This window comes from Centruroides sculpturatus, unplaced genomic scaffold, assembly GCF_000671375.1.
Source record: "Centruroides sculpturatus isolate CEXI.00-Female unplaced genomic scaffold, Cexi_2.0 scaffold943, whole genome shotgun sequence".
NCBI classification, from domain to species: Eukaryota; Metazoa; Arthropoda; class Arachnida; order Scorpiones; family Buthidae; genus Centruroides; species Centruroides sculpturatus.
Window position 1 is genome coordinate 75571 of NW_019385262.1, and position 18921 is coordinate 94491.

An 18921-nucleotide genomic window follows, 5' to 3' on the forward strand; every position below is an offset into this window, starting at 1 on the left:
ACAGGAATCGGTCGTAATAAAACGTGAACGGAACGTCGGAACAAACAACCGACTACGGTGGATGAAAGTACTTAAGATCAATGCATCGGGCTTTTTATTCATCAATCTGTGGATAGTGATACACCGTTGGATTCGTCTAACAGTAAGCTATCATACGCGGTCGGTTTTTTCCGGATCGGACCAGCCGTTTGGAAGTTTCGTCACCCGGAAATTCCGTTTTTCCGGATGCCATTTCCGTGCGAATTCCGCCGGTAAGTGGTAATCGTACACGTCCTAACGGGATCGCGACTCTATCTACATCCTCTGGCATAGTACACAGCCACCGGTATCAACTGAGTATATCCCACTAAACCAAACATAATCTATATATATATATGTCGTATTATTTTGCAGTCGTAGTCGTAAGATCGAGTGTAGGTTGAACAAGACAAAGAAAATTGGAGACCATAAAATAACATGTCTGTTCACTTTCGGGTCCTCACTCGAACTCTCTTTATTTTATTGGTGCTGTTAACCTCATTCCAAAAGGGACGAGATTAACAAAGTAAAATACAGAAAATATATACAAAATTTACAAAATTTTAAATATGTTAAATGCCCCCCTCCTGAAAAGGCGACATCATGGAGCCTCAGGGAGGTTGGGCTGGGTGTTATACAATTTATCGGCTTGAACTCTAAAGTTGGTTGGATTATAATACGGTATAATNCCCCAAGTCTCCATTCGTGCATAGGGGTGGTTGCGTCTCGATAGCTATAAGGATGCGGGAGATATGAGGCTGAAAGTGGTTGAAAGTGGCTTTCTATTTCGAATGTTTTGTTTAAATTTGTTCAAATTAAATTCGAACATAAAATTCTAATATTGGTTCGATTATAGAATGATTGTAAACATTCCAGAAACGATGAAAGTAGTTTGTTTGACTTGACGTGAACAGGAGACGTTCAGAAATAGAATCGGGACCAGATCTCTAATCAGAAACGGGGGACCTAATTCTTGCATTCTGTGAAAACGGATAAGATTGGCTATAATGTACTTATCTTAATCTTCACTATCGTTACTTTTTAAAAACCCAGTGAAGCGGGTCCTTGCAGCTAGTAATAATATAAAAAGTTTTTTTTTTATAACAAAAATTTTTAACAGATGGTGCTACAATTTTATTTATTACCATTAATAATATAAAAGTTATTTTAAAATAATATTTCATAACAGCCAGAAAATTTATGCAACTCATCACTGGATTATTTTACATATAACAATTGTATGCAATTTTCTGTACGCTTGCTACCAAGCTATCTTCTTATCATCATTAGTATTAGGTTTTATTTGTTTCAGTAAATAGAAAAGCATGATTAATTAATGAGTCACAAGCTTCTAATGCATCAAATTCTTCAATGCCCTATGCTCAGTGAAGGATTTGAGACTACACTGACATGAAAAATCTTCATCGGGTGGCATTTCTAATCAACTCTGGCGATGATCAAGCAAGTTTAATTTTTTTTAACAATGTTAAACAAAACTAAGTGAAATAAGCAATTTCTTTCAGAGAAACACAAACTATAATAATTAATTATTAGGAGAGTTTTTTTATTTAATATTAATTTTATTATTATGTAGTTTTTACTTCAAATTCAAAGCAACAATAACTTCACTATGAGAAAACTTTGCATTTATCAAAAACAAATATCACAACCAGTTAATGTATATGAGTGTGGAGGAATAGAAGCAAGAGAGAATTTTATTTACTTCAATAATTTTTCAAAACAAGTTGCATAATTCCATTTAATTCTAACGAAAGATGAATTGATCATTTCAGTTACAGTTTCTGTGGGTTTTTAAGTCTAAATTTTTGCTTTTTTCAGTAACTTGCATCACAGAAGGAACTCTTATTGATATAGATTTTATTACTGGATGTGGATTTTGGGGCTTAATGACTCCTCTTCAGACCTTACTTTTATACAGATCTTATTAAAAAAAAATAATAGTGTTAAATTACATCACACAAACATGTTTACAGAGAATATTTACAAAAAGTTTTACTTACATTAGCCAATTATTGAATGCAAATTGATATTAAAATTGGGCAATTAACTGGATATATTGTAAAAACTTTTATGAAATAAGTTGTATAAAATAAAATTAAGCAACTTATATTATTTCTTAGAAAAATTATCTACTTTATACCTGTAGATGGGCAAAATTACAAGTTGGTGAGAATTAAAACAAATTTTAAAAAATTTGTAAAAAAAAATAAACTGGGTTTAAAACTTTTTTTGAAAAAAGTTTAAATTAAAAGCCCTTAAAACTATTATAAAACGTACAAATTACATTGTGTGAGAATCGACTTAACTTGACAATAATACAACACAGTGTATTATAACTGGATGGGAGGAGGGATCTTCAGTGGACTCTTACTTTGTAGAAGTGGTTGCCAGATCTCACTATTATTTATACCATTGTTTAAGTTCATTTTATTTTCATTTATTTTAATAATTTCCAAATGTTCATATACTGTAATTTCCTTTTAATGATGATATTTTTCTTTTTTGAGAAGTTTAACTTTATCTAGTAAGATCTCACAATGTTCTTTGTAACAATATATGGCAACTGCTGTAATTCACTGCCCAAAAAGAGTGACATAAGGTATATTTACATAAATCTCTCCTTCTGTGCATCTATATGGTACCTTTTGCGTTATACACTTGTTACACTTGGTTTTTGGGCACTTAAGAGGGGCCTAGAAACAAAATAGCCCCGAAATGCATATGTAATCTGATATTTCAATAAATAATGTTCCTGACCTTGAATCTGTGAGACAGTCTACCAGAATTTTCTGGATTAAAGACACACATACATACGAATAGACAGCTACCAAATTATAGAAAATTGAACCGATATGGTTCTCAACCGGGGGTACATGTACCCCTAGGGGTACGTGCGTAAATCGAAGGGGTACATGTAACTTTCATTATAAAATGGCGTATGTTAATCAATTTGCTGTAAATTATTAACACAAGAAACAAGAAAAAGTTGCTTTAAAATATTCCAGTATGAACACCAATTTCCCTTTTAACAGTCTAAACAACTTGTTTGTTCATTTGATTTGCCTGTCTATTTGTGCCGTTAGTGCCGAGTGAACCTGTAGTGTAGTAAAATTACGGTTTAACCGGGCATTAATTTTAGAATAGAAAAAAAAAATTTTTTCTATTCTATAATTATTAGTGTTGTAACGAATAGTATATTCGGCCTCAGGCCGAATACCGAATATTCGGCCAGGAGTGTGGCCGAATAGCCGAATATTCGGCCAAACTATTCGGCTCGATTATAGCACGTACGGAAATTGGCGCGCAAACCGCATTATGGCAAGGACCCCGCTCTCTGTTGGCCCGNGTAACCCCACCATGAAATACGTGCAGTGGTGATATTTGAAATATTTAACAAAGGGTTGGCTAACAAAGAATTTTTCCTTAATTTTTTTTCGCTCAAATGGTGCACCGGAAGGCTCTAGTTTAGTAGTGTTACAGATTATAATACGTATATTTTAATATATCTTTTAAAAGGATCAAAACCATTGAGAAATGTTACACGTGTTTAACAAGGTTCGGAAAACTTTGAAAATGTTAACAACGGGTTCGGCCGAACCTGCGCGAACCCGCTGAATATCACCACTGAATACGTGTCACTGTATGCGCGCATTACTTGATATTTAGCAAATTTAGACGTTACATTTGTTACAAAAATTTAAAGATTTATGTATTGTTCTGCGCATTAGAAATTCGCAGCCATTACTTTCAAGGTCAGTACACAATTATAATCTCTATTTAACAACTTGGAAACCAAATTTTGAAAAAATTGCTGAAGATTTATCGCAACAAATATCCCATTAAATTGTGTTAGAAATTATTGTAGAATAATTTAAATTTTCTTTATCGTTAATTATAATTATTTTTAGGAAATGTAATTTATGCATGTATTGAAATGACTTCTGTGATTTTATATAATATACTTATTAAATAATAATAAATAAATGTATATACCTGATTAAATTGATTATTATTTACGTAAAATAAGTAATTCATTTTTAGTTATAGTTAGTTAGTTTTTTTATGGCGCTCAGTTGTGAGGGCTGTATAGATCTAACGCAGTAATTATAAAATTTACATACCAAAATATAAGGGGTACTTGAGAAACAACTAAAGGGCTAATGGGGTACATCAACAAAAAGGGTTGAGAACCACTGGTGTACAGCATATGATGCTTCTTTGGTCTGGTCTTACTTGCTAGAGGTTCTTTGGAATTTTTCATCTTATCACACGTTGTTGGTCTTCTAGCAATTATAATCTTGGCATGTGGAGTCTAGGCATTTTCACATTAGCCCCATCATCGTAGTCATCTTTGCTACTTTTGGTCTTTTATTTTTCTGGACGCTAGTCGCCTTTTTCATATTGCCTTTCACTCTAATACTTGAATTTTTAATAGAAAAATTTTATAGTAATTACTAGAAATGAGCAAATACTCCAAATTTATCTATATTATTTTTATCAATATAGTATTTAATACTACAAATATGTTCAATATCATACCACATTTATAGTATTAGTGACACATCCAGAAGTACCAAAAGAGAGATGGGGCTAACTCTCACTAGTCACTAATTATTCAAATATTTTTAATTTTCGAGTACCTTTTATTAAGACGCATGTAACGATTGTATTGCAGACAGTTTGATAAAACACATTTGTCATCATGTTTTTAAAAGCATTTAAAATTTTTTGTCAGAGGGCTCCTCTTCCTCCTGGCCACCTGTAGTTTAATTTGTGACAAGGAAAGAAGCAGATAAGATCCCTACTGGTTTTGAATTCTTGTTTTCTTAAATAAAAATCTGCAGTAGATTTGAATGAAAACAATTATTTCTTGAGATAAGAGTATCTAAGAATCTGCTTTAAAACTCAGTTTAAAGTTTCATTTCCTGAATTTTAGTAAATTATTTTAATTTTAATGTATTACTGAATTAATAGTTATTATTTAACTTGTTTAACTAAATAAGTCAGTGAACTTAATTACAGTATGTAGACTTAAGTACAAGTATTCAGAATATTGGTTAATATTGGAATTGGAGAAAAGTGATTTTTGCCCATTTGTAGTTAATTATATTGACAAAATGCAAGTTCTGCTTTTTGTATAAATATATTTCCAACAGAAAATAATACTCAAAATATATTTACCATTTTGTATTTTTAATAAAAAAATTGTACATTTTGAAAAAATGTTATTAAATTACAAACAATGATGATTATATAAAAATAATACTGGAAGAATAATAAAAAATGTTTACCATTTTATTTGAAAAAATTCATATATTAGATGTGGTAAAGATTTATATAATTCTGTAATTATTACATATTAAAAAATATTAAATGGTCGATCAAATATCATTATATGATATTTAAGTTGTTTTTATAGGTGAGTTTAATAGCAAAATACCTTAGTAATTACAATTTAAGGTTGTTCTAAAAAGGAATTAATAAAACATGATTTTACATTATTATATACTGTATATCCGATTGTTTTACAAGTTATTTTTATTCTTTCAGTATTATTTTTATATAATCATCATTGTTTGTAATTTAATAAAAAAACAATTGTACTGTTGTCAGGAAAAATTCTTGCCAACCACTTAACTACACATACAGTACATTGTATATTCTATAATATATTCCCAGTATGCGTTATTTTATCAGTTCTATATATGTTTATATCATCCCAAATAGGTTTGTATTAACGTGTAGATGCAGCCATAGAAAAAATACTAATAACGATGTTATCCGGGACCTGAAAAGTGCTCAAAACAGTCTTGGCTATCAATTGTGTTTGGAATATAACTAGACTTTTTCCGTAAAATGTCGTATTGATATGAATTTTTCCTATATAAAAATTTGTCTGGCTACAATATTTTTGGCTAAACTACATTCTGCAAAGTTACGCCAGGAAGACTTGGTATTCTCTAAGAAATTTCTGTAATTTTTTTTAATTTGAACTGCAATTGTGGGTATTTGCAATTCCCAAACACTCCAAATGTACGGCCATCAAATTATGTAGTTCTATTAACCGTATCGACGAGAGGTTCCTTTCGGCCCACAAATTATCAAGTCATAAAAAATGGTTTAAGATATCGATTCAAATGGAAATGCCAAATTTAACAATTCACTAAATGCACAGGATTAATTTTGATAATCATTAATACATAGGCGATTTAAAGTTCTACGTCATACATTACATTACAGTGGAACCCCCTATAACACTGTTGATAATTCCAAGTTGTACGAGTCACTTAGATTTTACAAATACGTGTGCCGGGCTGTGAACGACTCACGTATTTGTAAAATATAAGGGACTCGTACAACATGGAATTCATATAACTCGGAATTATCAAGTGTTATAGGGCGGTCTACTATAATCCATATAAATAAAAATGTTCGTTTGTTCAAAATCTTAAATCTCCGAAAGTTCTTAACCGATTGCTTTGAAATTTTGTCACAACGTTGCATTCGGATACGCGCGTTTTTATATTATATAGATGTCGAAATCCCCCCGCGGGGGAGAGGGACAGGATTAAGGTTTACCGTGAAGAACTCGGTTTCTATTATACTGTACTATTTTAGATGCGGTTTTTTGCGTTTTAATAGGGTACGTCGAGAAAATGTACAATACACTAAGAAGGGACTTTTCGAAATTCCCTCCCGCGGAGTGTTATACATTTATAAAAGATGCATTTTGAGCCACAGCAACGCGTGGCCGGATACAGCTAGTTTGGAATGATACAGATATATAAGCCTATAATTGATAAAAGAATGCACACTAGAAACGTATTATAGAATATACAATATATTTTTTAATGATAATACGGTAGATTCGACAAAAGAACGAATAGGCCTATAATGTGTGTATAATTTAAAAATTGTGTTTTTGTCTTATTAAATGTTTGAATACAAACATTTAATAACTAACGATGTGTTTTGTGACTCGTCCGGACAATTTTGTTCTTGTGTTCGTTTTTATTTGTAAGACAAAAACACAATTTTTAAATTATACACACATTATAGGCCTATTCGTTCTTTTGTCGAATTTACCATATGATTAAAAAATATATTCTCGATTGTATTATTCAAATGATTTGGAACCATCAATCTTAAAATGTAAATTCGATAAGACACCTAAAGGGCAAGGCACCTGGTGTAGACCAGATACCAGCAGAACTTATAATGGCCCTAGGAGAAAAAACCGACTTTTATAGATTCATCAACGAAATGTATAGGCCTATAATTGGCCAAGTGCCAAAAGATTTCGAAATGTGGGGATCATAGGACACTGTCTCACACACATGGAAAATTCTGTGCGGAATAATCTATCGAAGGATAGAAAGAAAAGTAGAAGACGACCAATTTGGTTTCAGACGAAACAAAGAGAAATCATACTAAGCCTAAAGATGCTCATCGAACAGCTTACTCGGGCAAAAAGGCAGGCACTCATAGCGTTCATATAGATCTAGAGAAGGCCTTTGACAACGTGGACTGGAACATAATGTTCGGATCACCGAGGAACCTGAAGGTAGACTACAGGGATAGGCGAATACTATGCAAGAATAAAATTGTGATTATAGGAAGAAAAGAAGTCAATATAATGAAAGGAGTAAGACAAGGTTGTGGAGTATCACCTTGTTCAACGTATACATAGAAGAGGCAATGAAAGAATTCTGCGCTACTAATACAAAAGGTATAATAGTGAACGGAAAGTTGTACAGCACAATAAGATTTGCTGAAGATATAGACGACCTACAGATAGTCCTTGAAAATTTAAACGAACAGATGTTACAGCGAAATAGTCCAAGCAAAACAGGCGTTCTGTAGGAAACGACAGATGGAAGGAAAGATAGAGGGCAAAAGAGGACGTGGAAGATCTCGAAGAGTTATTACGAAAAAGGCCATACCAACAGATAAAACAGCTAGCTAAGCGAAGAGAGAAGCTATAAGACTGCACACATCCATGTTTGCCCACCAACTATTGGTTGAGGAGAGAGTTATTAAATTTTTGATACTTAATGCAAGTAACTAGTTAAAAATCCATTTAATAGAATATTACAGACGCCCGTAACAGATATTGTGACGTTCGGTCAGTCGGTTATTTTATATACTTAAATGAATATACGTTAATATGTCAGTTTACAGTAGGCCTACGTATAATCTTGCGTGTCTACATATAGACCTACTAGGTATTACGACGGAAATGACAAAGACGTATTGCCGAAATGTATAATTTCCATCGTAACGTTATTTATTTATTTGAGATACATCGAAATAATGGGTAAAGGCGAATTTAAGAAACGAACGGTAGCCTATTTGCAGACGATTTGAAAATCCCGTTTGTAGAAAATGTTTTATTATAATTATTGTTACGAATCATCATATTCCAACGTTTCGTTTAGTCATTTATTTACAATTATATAAATTAAATTTATTATCTATTTTCAGTCTGTTCCAATTTGTGCGACAACGGAATTTGCATGCACCCAGACTGGCCCTGCAACGGAATTAACCAATGCGGAGACTACAGCGACGAGAGAGACTGCCGAGGAAGGCCGCCGCTTCCTCCCCCCGTTCCTCCCACTATAAATAATATTAAAACCGGAGGTATAAATATTTTTTCCATTTTCGATCATTTACGGAAAAAAGTTAAAGGCCTGTGGGTATATCGAGACAGTTAGAATAAATATATACATATATAGAGCCCATTCTCATCCATCCGTTGCTGTTCCTCGATTAATTTCAAACGGAAGGGTTGGCTTTTTCCGTCCGGACTAACAATATAATCCTTCGGTGTGTTAGATCGACAAGAAATCGTCGATGTAACACACTGGGCTAACCGGCCACAAACGTACAGTACATGACCTAGGGGAAAGTAGAGTAATGGGCCCACCTGTTTTTTGACTAAACTGTTCAGAATTTTCAATCCCAACAGACTTGGAATTCCGAATATGGTGGCTGTTCCGTGCACATTATTGTGCGAGGAAAAAAGTTTTGTGCATCTTTCTTCTAATTGGAACACTATCATTTGTTCGACTGTGTGACCGTACCCTTGTATATAACTTATTGTTTCAACAATATATTAATGCTAGCTATTCCCTCAACTATTAGAGTACATAAGAAGAAACGATTTCACTTTTTTCCTTTGTGTCTAGTCGAGGTTAGAAACATAAAATGGCGTGAAGGGGTAATGAGGCTCAACGAGAATCAAACGATAACGACGACGACGGATGCGAGCAATGCTAATAATTCCTGCATCATCTGGTGGAGAATTTGGTAGAAACAGTACAGATTCTCCAGATGAATAATCACAAATGTAAAGTGCTCGAACTTATTAAACACACAAACTGTTTTGAAAACAATCTATATATATAATCGAGATGGGATTTGGCACGCAGTTATGGTACGTACTACACTAAGAAGGGATTTTCCGAAATTCTCCTCGACAGGGAGGGGTTACCCCGAACTCAGATTTTACTGTACTATTTTAGATGCGGGAAATCGAACATATTTTTAGAACCAACTAAAAATTCTCTAGTCACTGAAGAGAATAAACTTAATTCTTGGACTATAATCTAATCTTAAGTTTAGCTATCGTTACTTTTTGCCCGAACAACGCCGGGCTCATCTGCTAGTACATAAATAAAAAACGAATAATTCTGTTGGGAAAAGGTCGACCGCGTTTAACGTTTCTATAAAAACAACGGAAAGGACAATTTTATTTACCAATCTATTGCGTAATTGGCGGTAGGTTTCTTCGCCTGATATTTCTCCTTTCTTTTCGTAGCTTCCTATTGGATTCTGGCCGGAATTCCGGGTGGCTTCGTACTAGGAATCGTTTCCTTCTTGGCCGGTGTGTTCGCCTTGAAAAAGTATCGAGAGAGAAGACAGAACAGCTATTCTACTTTTCCCGTCTACGATTAATAAAGTCTTACGCCGTCTTTGTTCTTACGAAATAATTAGAGGAAAAGGTGGTATTATGGAACCACCCCATTTCGAACCGAACTAGGCGGACATCCGTAGCCAGGGGAAAACCCGTTTTACTTCGGTTAAACGGTCGTCCGTATTTAATCGGCAAATTTGTTTTTTTTCAAAATTAAGCGAATTTAATTATTTTTAAAATATAAATGGTGTAGCTGTAGGTTGACCGGTTCCAGAAACTTAGGGGCACGTATTCATCCGCGCGACGATCACGTTTTTTTAAATTTCGGTCTCGACTGACGTAAGTTAATTCGAGATGGCGATGCGTGAAATACGGACCCCTTTGGTGCTTTTACGGTAATACGGAACTTTCTCTTTGCCAGCGGACGTTCGTCCGGAGCAATTTGTGAAAAAGACAAGGTAGAAAGTCGAGAGAATATCGAAAAAGAAGCCTTCAAAAACCTAACGAAACATCCAATTAGGAACATCTAGGTTAATAGTTACCGGTACTTTTCGCACAAAAAACGTGGGTGTAGTTACGATACCTCGTTTACGATTCACTAAAACGTAATTGGGGTTCCATAATACCACCTTCTCCTCTACCTATCTTTTGATAATAAAAATTCAATATTCTTTTAGAAAGTGTGTAGTTGTGATAACGAAAGTTGTTCGCTATAATTACTTTCGTTTGTTGGGAACTGGAAGGTTGGAAAGGTTGGGAACTGGATTTCGCACCTCTGTTCCTCGCGCTACGACCGTTTGGCACGTGCCAACCCGGAAATAATATTTTTCTCTGAAACCCTCTGCCGCGGCGTATATATTTAATACCGAAACGGTTACATTTTCCGTCTGTTTCGATCGTTCGAAAGAAAAGTCCAGACCAAACGGGATATCCTCTAGCGCGAAAAGAAAGGCGATCGATTAGACAATGTCCGACCCCCCTAATTTTACCAATCGCCGTTCGTTCTCCGCCGGGAAAACAATAGCCGGAAGTCGTCGACGTCACTGGCTGACTTCGACGTAATAATCGAAGGGGAGGAAGGATCCGGGAGACCGTCGGTCCGAGTCGCGGACGTTTGGACGGTCGGTAAATCGCTGCACCGAACGCGGTTGAGGTAGACGACCTTCCTGAGTTAGTCCCGCGAGGAACTGGCCAGGTAAATACGTGGGAAATGGGGAATGGCGAAAATAACACGAGTCGGGACTATTTTCTACTTATTCGCAGCCACGCTGTTCTTAACATTAACCGCGTGGTTATTTTCCCCTACGTTTTAAATAAACGAAGACTGTCTAAGATGGACGATCCTTTCTTTAAAAAAGGAGATGGTCCGTAGTTTTTTCCGGAGTGAGGATGCGTGAGTAGACTAAACGCTGGTATACACGGTAAGGAAATCCTCAAAGGATGTGCTTAAAAGACGAAAAAAAACTCGGATATAACTGGCTGGATAGAACATAGCAATTTACAAAACTTATTAAAATATCTCCCAATGTATAAAGAATTATTTTTATTTAAAAATGGATAGATAGAAAAAAAAAATCACGGTTAATCCTCAAAGGATTTCCTTACCGTGTATAACAGCCTTAACGAACGTCGGCTCCTCGTTCGTTAAGTATGCGGAAAATGTAACGCTATTTGATATTAACGGCGCTTTTGCAAGAAATTTGCTCTTTATTTAGTCCGGGTCGAGGTTGGAATTTTCCAAATTTCTACTCCCGTCCTAGGTCGGGTGGTTAGGGCGGAGGAGCCACGCCTAGTGGCTAAGTAATCCTGCCGTTTTTTGTACGGCTGTGGAAAAAGTTGTACGCGCTTAGGAGACTGTTAAGAGGAACGAAGAAGAAACGCCCCGAGTACGAGATTTTCCCTGTCCGACAATGTATTAGAATTATCGCCGGCCGATGACTACTGTCGATTTAGCTACCGACCGATTCGGCCATTCGCCGCCGTCCAAATGTGCAAGGATTACAACTTCTTTATTCCTTTAATTAACTGCACGTTTCGGGTGTTTTCATCCCTCTTCGGTCGGAAATGTGAAATTCGTAAAATCTTTAACAAATAAGTTACAATGCTGCGCGTATTTACCTACTTCCCATTTACAAGTGTCATTTAAAATTTACTTTATAGTTTTCTTTCCAGTGTAGTTTTATCGTATCCATATTATTTACGCTTATCGGACTATAAATAATACAAGAGTTCGGAAACAAGTTTTACGAAACGAAAGATAATCGTTACTCGAATAACAGATACCGCATTATATTAATTGGCTAAACATTGAACTCGGTAGGTTGACAAATTTTAAAACGGAAAAAAATACATTTAAAAGAACATTTAGAAATCAAACGAAGAAAAGTCTGATAATGCGGTAGGAGTGACGAAATCGGCAGGAAGGAGCGAGGGATACGACGTTCTATACGTTGGAAAGCTTATTACTTCCCCGTCTACGGTATTTCGTGACAGTTTCGACTTTCTTTTATGCATTTTATCGTACTCATACTTCCGACGCTTCCGAGTTCGAACTAGACGGGCGACGAAAGATGCGATCCGAAATTAGGACGAAAAAGTTTTTCCTTTTTCGTCCGGTTGCTACGTATTTCACTCGGTGTTCGCTTTCTAACTTGTTATCGGGTCCTTTGGATGCCTGGCTTTTACCTTAAATTACACGTATTTGCCGTTTCCGGTCGACGGTGCGCGCGTTATCCTACGGGCCAAAAGGGTAATGGCCCGGGTCCCGAACCAATCTTTTATAAGAAAACATTTCCCCCGAAGAAAAATGTCCAAAGCCGACGCTACGGGCCCGGGCCCAGAAACTAACGCTCCGCCGTGGGGAAGGGACGGTCTCTCCGTTATTCGTAAGGGGGAAAGTGGTTTCGGACTTCCCGCCGTCGGAAGTTACGGCGCCTCCGCCGCCTACCACCGTTGGATAAAGCCTCTTTCCCACCCGCCGCGGCCTTAAGGCGAAAAACGTCCTCGGAAGCGCAAATTACGGGCCTCCGACCGTTTTCGAAAACTTTTGGTGGCGCGGTGCGTATATTACACGCATCGTAACGTCCGAGATTTACTACCTGGCTTAAATATCGTCGAAGAGGAGCCGTACTTAGGGCGTTCGGACGGCGGGATAAATTATAGCGGAGCGGCTCCGGATATCGTTATAACGTTACTTTCCTTGTTTTGTTAAGTTACGACCACGCAACACTCGGGTCGTCTGCCTAGAGGTCTTTTAAGGGTAACTGGCGTTACGGAGGTGGAGAAAACCCGGGAAACCTACCACCGAACTGCCAGCATCGGGGGCCAACATTACGTTCTGCAAACGAACGCAGGTTTTCTTGGGAATATAGTAAGCTTTACCGGGGACCGGCGGGATTTTCTTTGTGATGGGAAAGGAGGCAGGCGACCCGCCCGATTTAATTCGTTTCGGGAGGCCGAGCAATTTTTCCCCAACCGGAACGGCGAGTACGCGTAATTTAAGGTAAAAGTAAAGCAGCCAAAGGCCCGATAACAAATTAAACGCTAAAATACTACCTAACCGGGCGAAAATTGCATTTATCGGTGGCCAATCCCATATAAGTACGAAAAATGAAAAACTTTTTCCTATCTCGTTTCACGCCGCCCGCCTGGTTCGAACTCGGAATCGTCGGGTGTAGCCTACCGGGCCACAACGGAGAATACCCGTCCCGCTGTCGAGAAAGAAAGCTTTGTTCCTTTCGGGACCGTCGGCCGTACCGGAGGTAAGAGCCGAGACTCTGCTAGCGTAAAACCTTTGGTGGTAATTATTTCTAGTCGCGGGGCGTAAAAGCCAGTCGAGCGGTGTTCGACGATACGTGGTGGTCACTTGGGGAGAGGACGTTCTCCGGTAAAGACCTAGAATAAATGTGGAAAGATTTACAGAAGTATGCGGGTATCTGCGACCGTAGGAGAATCCTCGCATTTAGGTGACTACGTAATAAATAAGCTAAGCAAATATTTTAGTACGGTATCTAATTAATAATTTGACAATAAAAGCTAAGATATAAAAGTAAAGTATTATTTTTACTACATTTGTAATTAAAGTACAAAACAAGCGGTAAAATGTAAACGTAATTAAAATAGTAGAAAGCCCTTAAAATATCTACTAGTTGGAGATAGATAATATTTAATTTAACGTAAACATTGTCTTTATATCGACGTATGACGTATACGACCGTTCACCGCCATCGCACAGCCGGGGCAAATAGGTCGGGCGATTAAAAGTAATTACAATATAAAAAGTACGGGCGTCTGGCTCCGGCCGAGCTAAGTTAGGGCTCGGCCGGAGCCAGAGCTAGGCCTTCTCCGGTTCTACCCCACCCGGTCCCGGAGGAGAAAATCGGGCTTCTCCGCAAAAAGCGATTTTGGCCTCACCGGGTGGGGATTTCCCCGTCTTCCTCTTCCGCCGCCCGGAACCATCGATCGGGAGGGGGGCGTCGGTGCGACCTTGGGCGGGGAGGAAATTATCGATCGACGGCGGACGGGAAGCGGCGCGGAGAGGAAGAGACCGAGGCGACGTCTGTCGGAGGTCGGCCGTAATCCGTGCGGGTGAGTAATCGTCTCCTCCCCGTCCGCCGTCGACGGCGGTTTAATCCGCGAGAAAGGGCGAAAGTCTCTTCTCGGCGCCTTACCTTCCCCCCCGGGCAGTTGCTGCCACGGACGAAACTACTTGGTATTCTCCGCGGCGCCGACCGCCCTGGTCTAAGTACTTAGGCCTAATTACTTCCACCGCCCGAAAAGTAAACCCGGACGTTCTCCCTCCCTCTCCCCGGTACTTGGGCGTCGGGTTTAGGCCGGGCCCGATTCCCGCCCGTCGGCTACCGATATTTGATGTAATCGATAATTATAACTTGGCCCTTGGCTTTTTAATAATATAATCGCCAAAGACAGAATTTTTCTCCTCCTTTTCCGGCTTTCGTTCCCGACTTTTTTCCATCCGGCTACCGGAAATAATTTCCCAACCGCCGGAATGATTTGTCGACGGATGTCGAGAGGAAGGATGGAACCGAGGAAACCTTAATCCCATTCAATTTTAATCCGTCGGTCGATTCGGACCGAAAGTTTACAAATTTTGCCAGGAATGACGTAAGTATGATCGTCGGCCTTCGCCCTTTCGTCCTAACCGACACGCCCTCGCTCGACTTTTGCCCGTTAAAACCGGCGCCGGTAATCTTTAACACCACTAAAATATCCTAAAATATCTTTCCCCTCCGACTTTTAATACCACCGATAAATTCGGCATTTTTCGAAACGCCTCCGTGTCGACTGTTACTTTGCTTACAAAAGTCGAACATTTTCAGGTTTAAAATGAAAGACGACGGAAAGTCTCGGGGGTGGACGGACTTCTTCAATTACACCTTGGCCCCCCTTTTCTTGATGATCGGCTCCACCAATTTCTCCGTCTGCGTCGTCTACCTGGTGGTGGTAGAGAAGAGCGACGCGGGGGCCGTGACCCGCCGGGGGGGCCCGGTCGATTTCGTCCTCCGAGCTTGGAAGAGTTCTCTGGTCTTCGACCCCGAAATCGTGGCGCTGTTGGCCGCCTACACCCTGTGGTCGGCCTCGGCCCTGCTGATCTTGGGAGGAGAAGCGTACTACGGCCCTCCCACCAGCACCGGCCACCGACCCCGCTACCTTCGCTCGGGATTCAAGTATTACCTGGCCAGCCTGGCCTCGGCCGCTCTTCTTCTCTCCTCCGTTTCCGCCCGGCACTGGTACCAAAAATTCCACGTGGTTATCGGCAACGTCGTCGTCTTCGGCTACTGCGTCACCGTATTGATTTACCTGAAGGGTCGCCTTTACCGTTCTCCGGGAGAACACGGCTCTTCGGGAAACGTCGTCTTCGATTTCTACTGGGGCTTGGAGTTGTATCCCAGATTGGGCCAGTGGTTCGACGTCAAGCAGTGGACCAACTGCAGATTCGGTATGATGGCCATGCAACTGATAATACTACTGTGCTGGAAGGCCCAGGTAGAAGAGACCGGTTGGAACTGGGCCATGGCCACCACCTCCTGTCTTCAGACCGTTTATCTGGCCAAATTTTATTGGTGGGAAGACGGCTACATGAATACCATCGACATCACGCGGGACAGAGCGGGTAAGTTCTCTTACATTTACGTTAAATGGGTAATGCCAGGAACACACACGCAGAGCCGTAACTAGGCAGGTGCAACGGGTGCACCCGCACAGGGTCCACACTGCTGTTAGCAAGAAATTATATTTCTAAATTTTAAATTTTTCCGCCTTTCTGCAGCGCGGTTTGGCGATTACATTTCGCCTTACTTAGACCCTAGATGTCCGCTCACCGGTGTTCCCAACTGTGGCAACTTTTAGAGGGACGTAGTGAGGTAGCGGAGACCTCGGACAAATCAGCCAAAAGTAGCGACTTTTGAGATTTTTTAATTTATTTTTTGAGAAATTTAAATTTGAGATTTTCCGCGAACGGCGGAAAATGCTACTGTAAAAAGGATTGCGAAAACGCAAAGATTTACAGATTTTTCTCTACTTTATAGAGCTCTCTGGCAACTACTAATATTATTACGATATACAAAACTATTTCTAGATTTTTCTATAGTGTGTAGAGCTAGAAATCTGTAAAATCTGTCATTTTGTAACAAAAATAAATCTGCCCGAGGATTTTTTAAAAATTACTAAATTGAAAACGGTAACTCCCCAATAAAATCTTAGTCTCGAGGTTGTAAAAGGCGTGCAGAAATTCTGACATCATTTTTTGCTTTATAGTGAGTGGTACGCGTATGCGGTGTATACCCGAACGGCGGATTAAGCGGTAAGCGAGCTACGCGGGCGCACAGGGCCCGAAGGAGCTCCCGCAGTCTTTAAAATGCTACCGTAAAAAGGGATTGCGAAAACGCAGAGGATAGAAATAGTCCAAAAAACGCTTCGATATATATATAGACACACGGAAGTAATAAATGATATAGCTTTATGGCCAACAATATTAACAGATGCTATTATTGATCGTATTCTTAAAACAAACCAAAATGTATAGAAAAGGGATTTCTTAATAAACGAAAAAAAGAGTTAAGATAATGGAAATAGATAAAACACCAGACGAAGGAAATAACTCGACACCCGAAAAATTATTTAAAATACAAATTTACAGCGTTCTCGACACTCTATCGTGTCAAATAGATGGGCGTTATGAAAAAATGAAAACTATCCGTGACGATTTTTGCTTTCGCTGTGGCTGGTCTTTACAATACACGAGTGTTGCCGATTTAAAAAAATCGGCTGCGGATCTCGCTATTAAGTGTAGCAAAGATTTAAAAAGTACGAATTCAAAATGAAATTGAAAGGTTTAAGTTTGAAGTAACGNAAATTGTGATTATAGGAAGAAAAGAAGTCAATATAATGAAAGGAGTAAGACAAGGTTGTGGAGTATCACCTTGTTCAACGTATACATAGAAGAGGCAATGAAAGAATTCTGCGCTACTAATACAAAAGGTATAATAGTGAACGGAAAGTTGTACAGCACAATAAGATTTGCTGAAGATATAGACGACCTACAGATAGTCCTTGAAAATTTAAACGAACAGATGTTACAGCGAAATAGTCCAAGCAAAACAGGCGTTCTGTAGGAAACGACAGATGGAAGGAAAGATAGAGGGCAAAAGAGGACGAGGAAGATCTCGAAGAGTTATTACGAAAAAGGCCATACCAACAGATAAAACAGCTAGCTAAGCGAAGAGAGAAGCTATAAGACTGCACACATCCATGTTTGCCCACCAACTATTGGTTGAGGAGAGAGTTATTAAATTTTTGATACTTAATGCAAGTAACTAGTTAAAAATCCATTTAATAGAATATTACAGACGCCCGTAACAGATATTGTGACGTTCGGTCAGTCGGTTATTTTATATACTTAAATGAATATACGTTAATATGTCAGTTTACAGTAGGCCTACGTATAATCTTGCGTGTCTACATATAGACCTACTAGGTATTACGACGGAAATGACAAAGACGTATTGCCGAAATGTATAATTTCCATCGTAACGTTATTTATTTATTTGAGATACATCGAAATAATGGGTAAAGGCGAATTTAAGAAACGAACGGTAGCCTATTTGCAGACGATTTGAAAATCCCGTTTGTAGAAAATGTTTTATTATAATTATTGTTACGAATCATCATATTCCAACGTTTCGTTTAGTCATTTATTTACAATTATATAAATTAAATTTATTATCTATTTTCAGTCTGTTCCAATTTGTGCGACAACGGAATTTGCATGCACCCAGACTGGCCCTGCAACGGAATTAACCAATGCGGAGACTACAGCGACGAGAGAGACTGCCGAGGAAGGCCGCCGCTTCCTCCCCCCGTTCCTCCCACTATAAATAATATTAAAACCGGAGGTATAAATATTTTTTCCATTTTCGATCATTTACGGAAAAAAGTTAAAGGCCTGTGGGTATATCGAGACAGTTAGAATAAATATATACATATATAGAGCCCATTCTCATCCATCCGTTGCTGTTCCTCGATTAATTTCAAACGGAAGGGTTGGCTTTTTCCGTCCGGACTAACAATATAATCCTTCGGTGTGTTAGATCGACAAGAAATCGTCGATGTAACACACTGGGCTAACCGGCCACAAACGTACAGTACATGACCTAGGGGAAAGTAGAGTAATGGGCCCACCTGTTTTTTGACTAAACTGTTCAGAATTTTCAATCCCAACAGACTTGGAATTCCGAATATGGTGGCTGTTCCGTGCACATTATTGTGCGAGGAAAAAACAGTTTTGTGCATCTTTCTTCTAATTGGAACACTATCATTTGTTCGACTGTGTGACCGTACCCTTGTATATAACTTATTGTTTCAACAATATATTAATGCTAGCTATTCCCTCAACTATTAGAGTACATAAGAAGAAACGATTTCACTTTTTTCCTTTGTGTCTA

At 38.5% G+C, this 18921-nt stretch overlaps 2 protein-coding genes across 4 annotated transcripts in view; both read left to right on the forward strand.

The window, feature by feature from the left end:
• The window catches only part of LOC111636842 (cubilin-like), a 74434-nt gene extending 63977 nt beyond the window's left edge, over positions 1 to 10457 (forward strand). The window contains exons 6-7 of the mRNA XM_023382220.1: positions 8524 to 8682; positions 9863 to 10457. Of these exons, the coding sequence (XP_023237988.1) occupies positions 8524 to 8682; positions 9863 to 9999 (296 nt within the window). The 3' untranslated portion in view covers positions 10000 to 10457. The remainder of the gene's footprint in view (positions 1 to 8523; positions 8683 to 9862) is intronic.
• A 469-nt stretch (positions 10458 to 10926) lies between these two features.
• LOC111636843 (7-dehydrocholesterol reductase-like) lies at positions 10927 to 16529 on the forward strand. Of its 3 annotated transcripts, none has more exons than XM_023382223.1 (2): positions 10927 to 11153; positions 15298 to 16523. In XM_023382223.1, exon 2 carries the CDS (start codon positions 15305 to 15307, stop codon positions 16154 to 16156), a length of 852 nt encoding a protein of 283 aa, XP_023237991.1. In that variant the 5' UTR covers positions 10927 to 11153; positions 15298 to 15304; the 3' UTR covers positions 16157 to 16523. The 3 variants fall into 3 exon arrangements, with proteins under 3 accessions (XP_023237991.1, XP_023237989.1, XP_023237990.1); XM_023382221.1 differs by lacking the exon at positions 10927 to 11153 and adding an exon at positions 13798 to 13923 and having other exon boundaries at positions 15298 to 16529; XM_023382222.1 differs by lacking the exon at positions 10927 to 11153 and adding an exon at positions 14563 to 15082 and having other exon boundaries at positions 15298 to 16525.
• The last annotated feature ends 2392 nt before the right edge of the window (positions 16530 to 18921 follow it).

What these genes read in the sequence shown, in the direction of transcription:
- LOC111636843 (XM_023382221.1), top strand. Translation starts at nt 13,862, where the DNA reads ATGTGGAAAGATTTACAGAAGTATGCGGGTATCTGCGACCGTAGGAGA. An exon ending in AGGAGAATCCTCGCATTTAG is followed by an intron (nt 13,924 to 15,297) that starts GTGACTACGTAA and finishes GAACATTTTCAG; the next exon opens with GTTTAAAATGAAAGACGACG.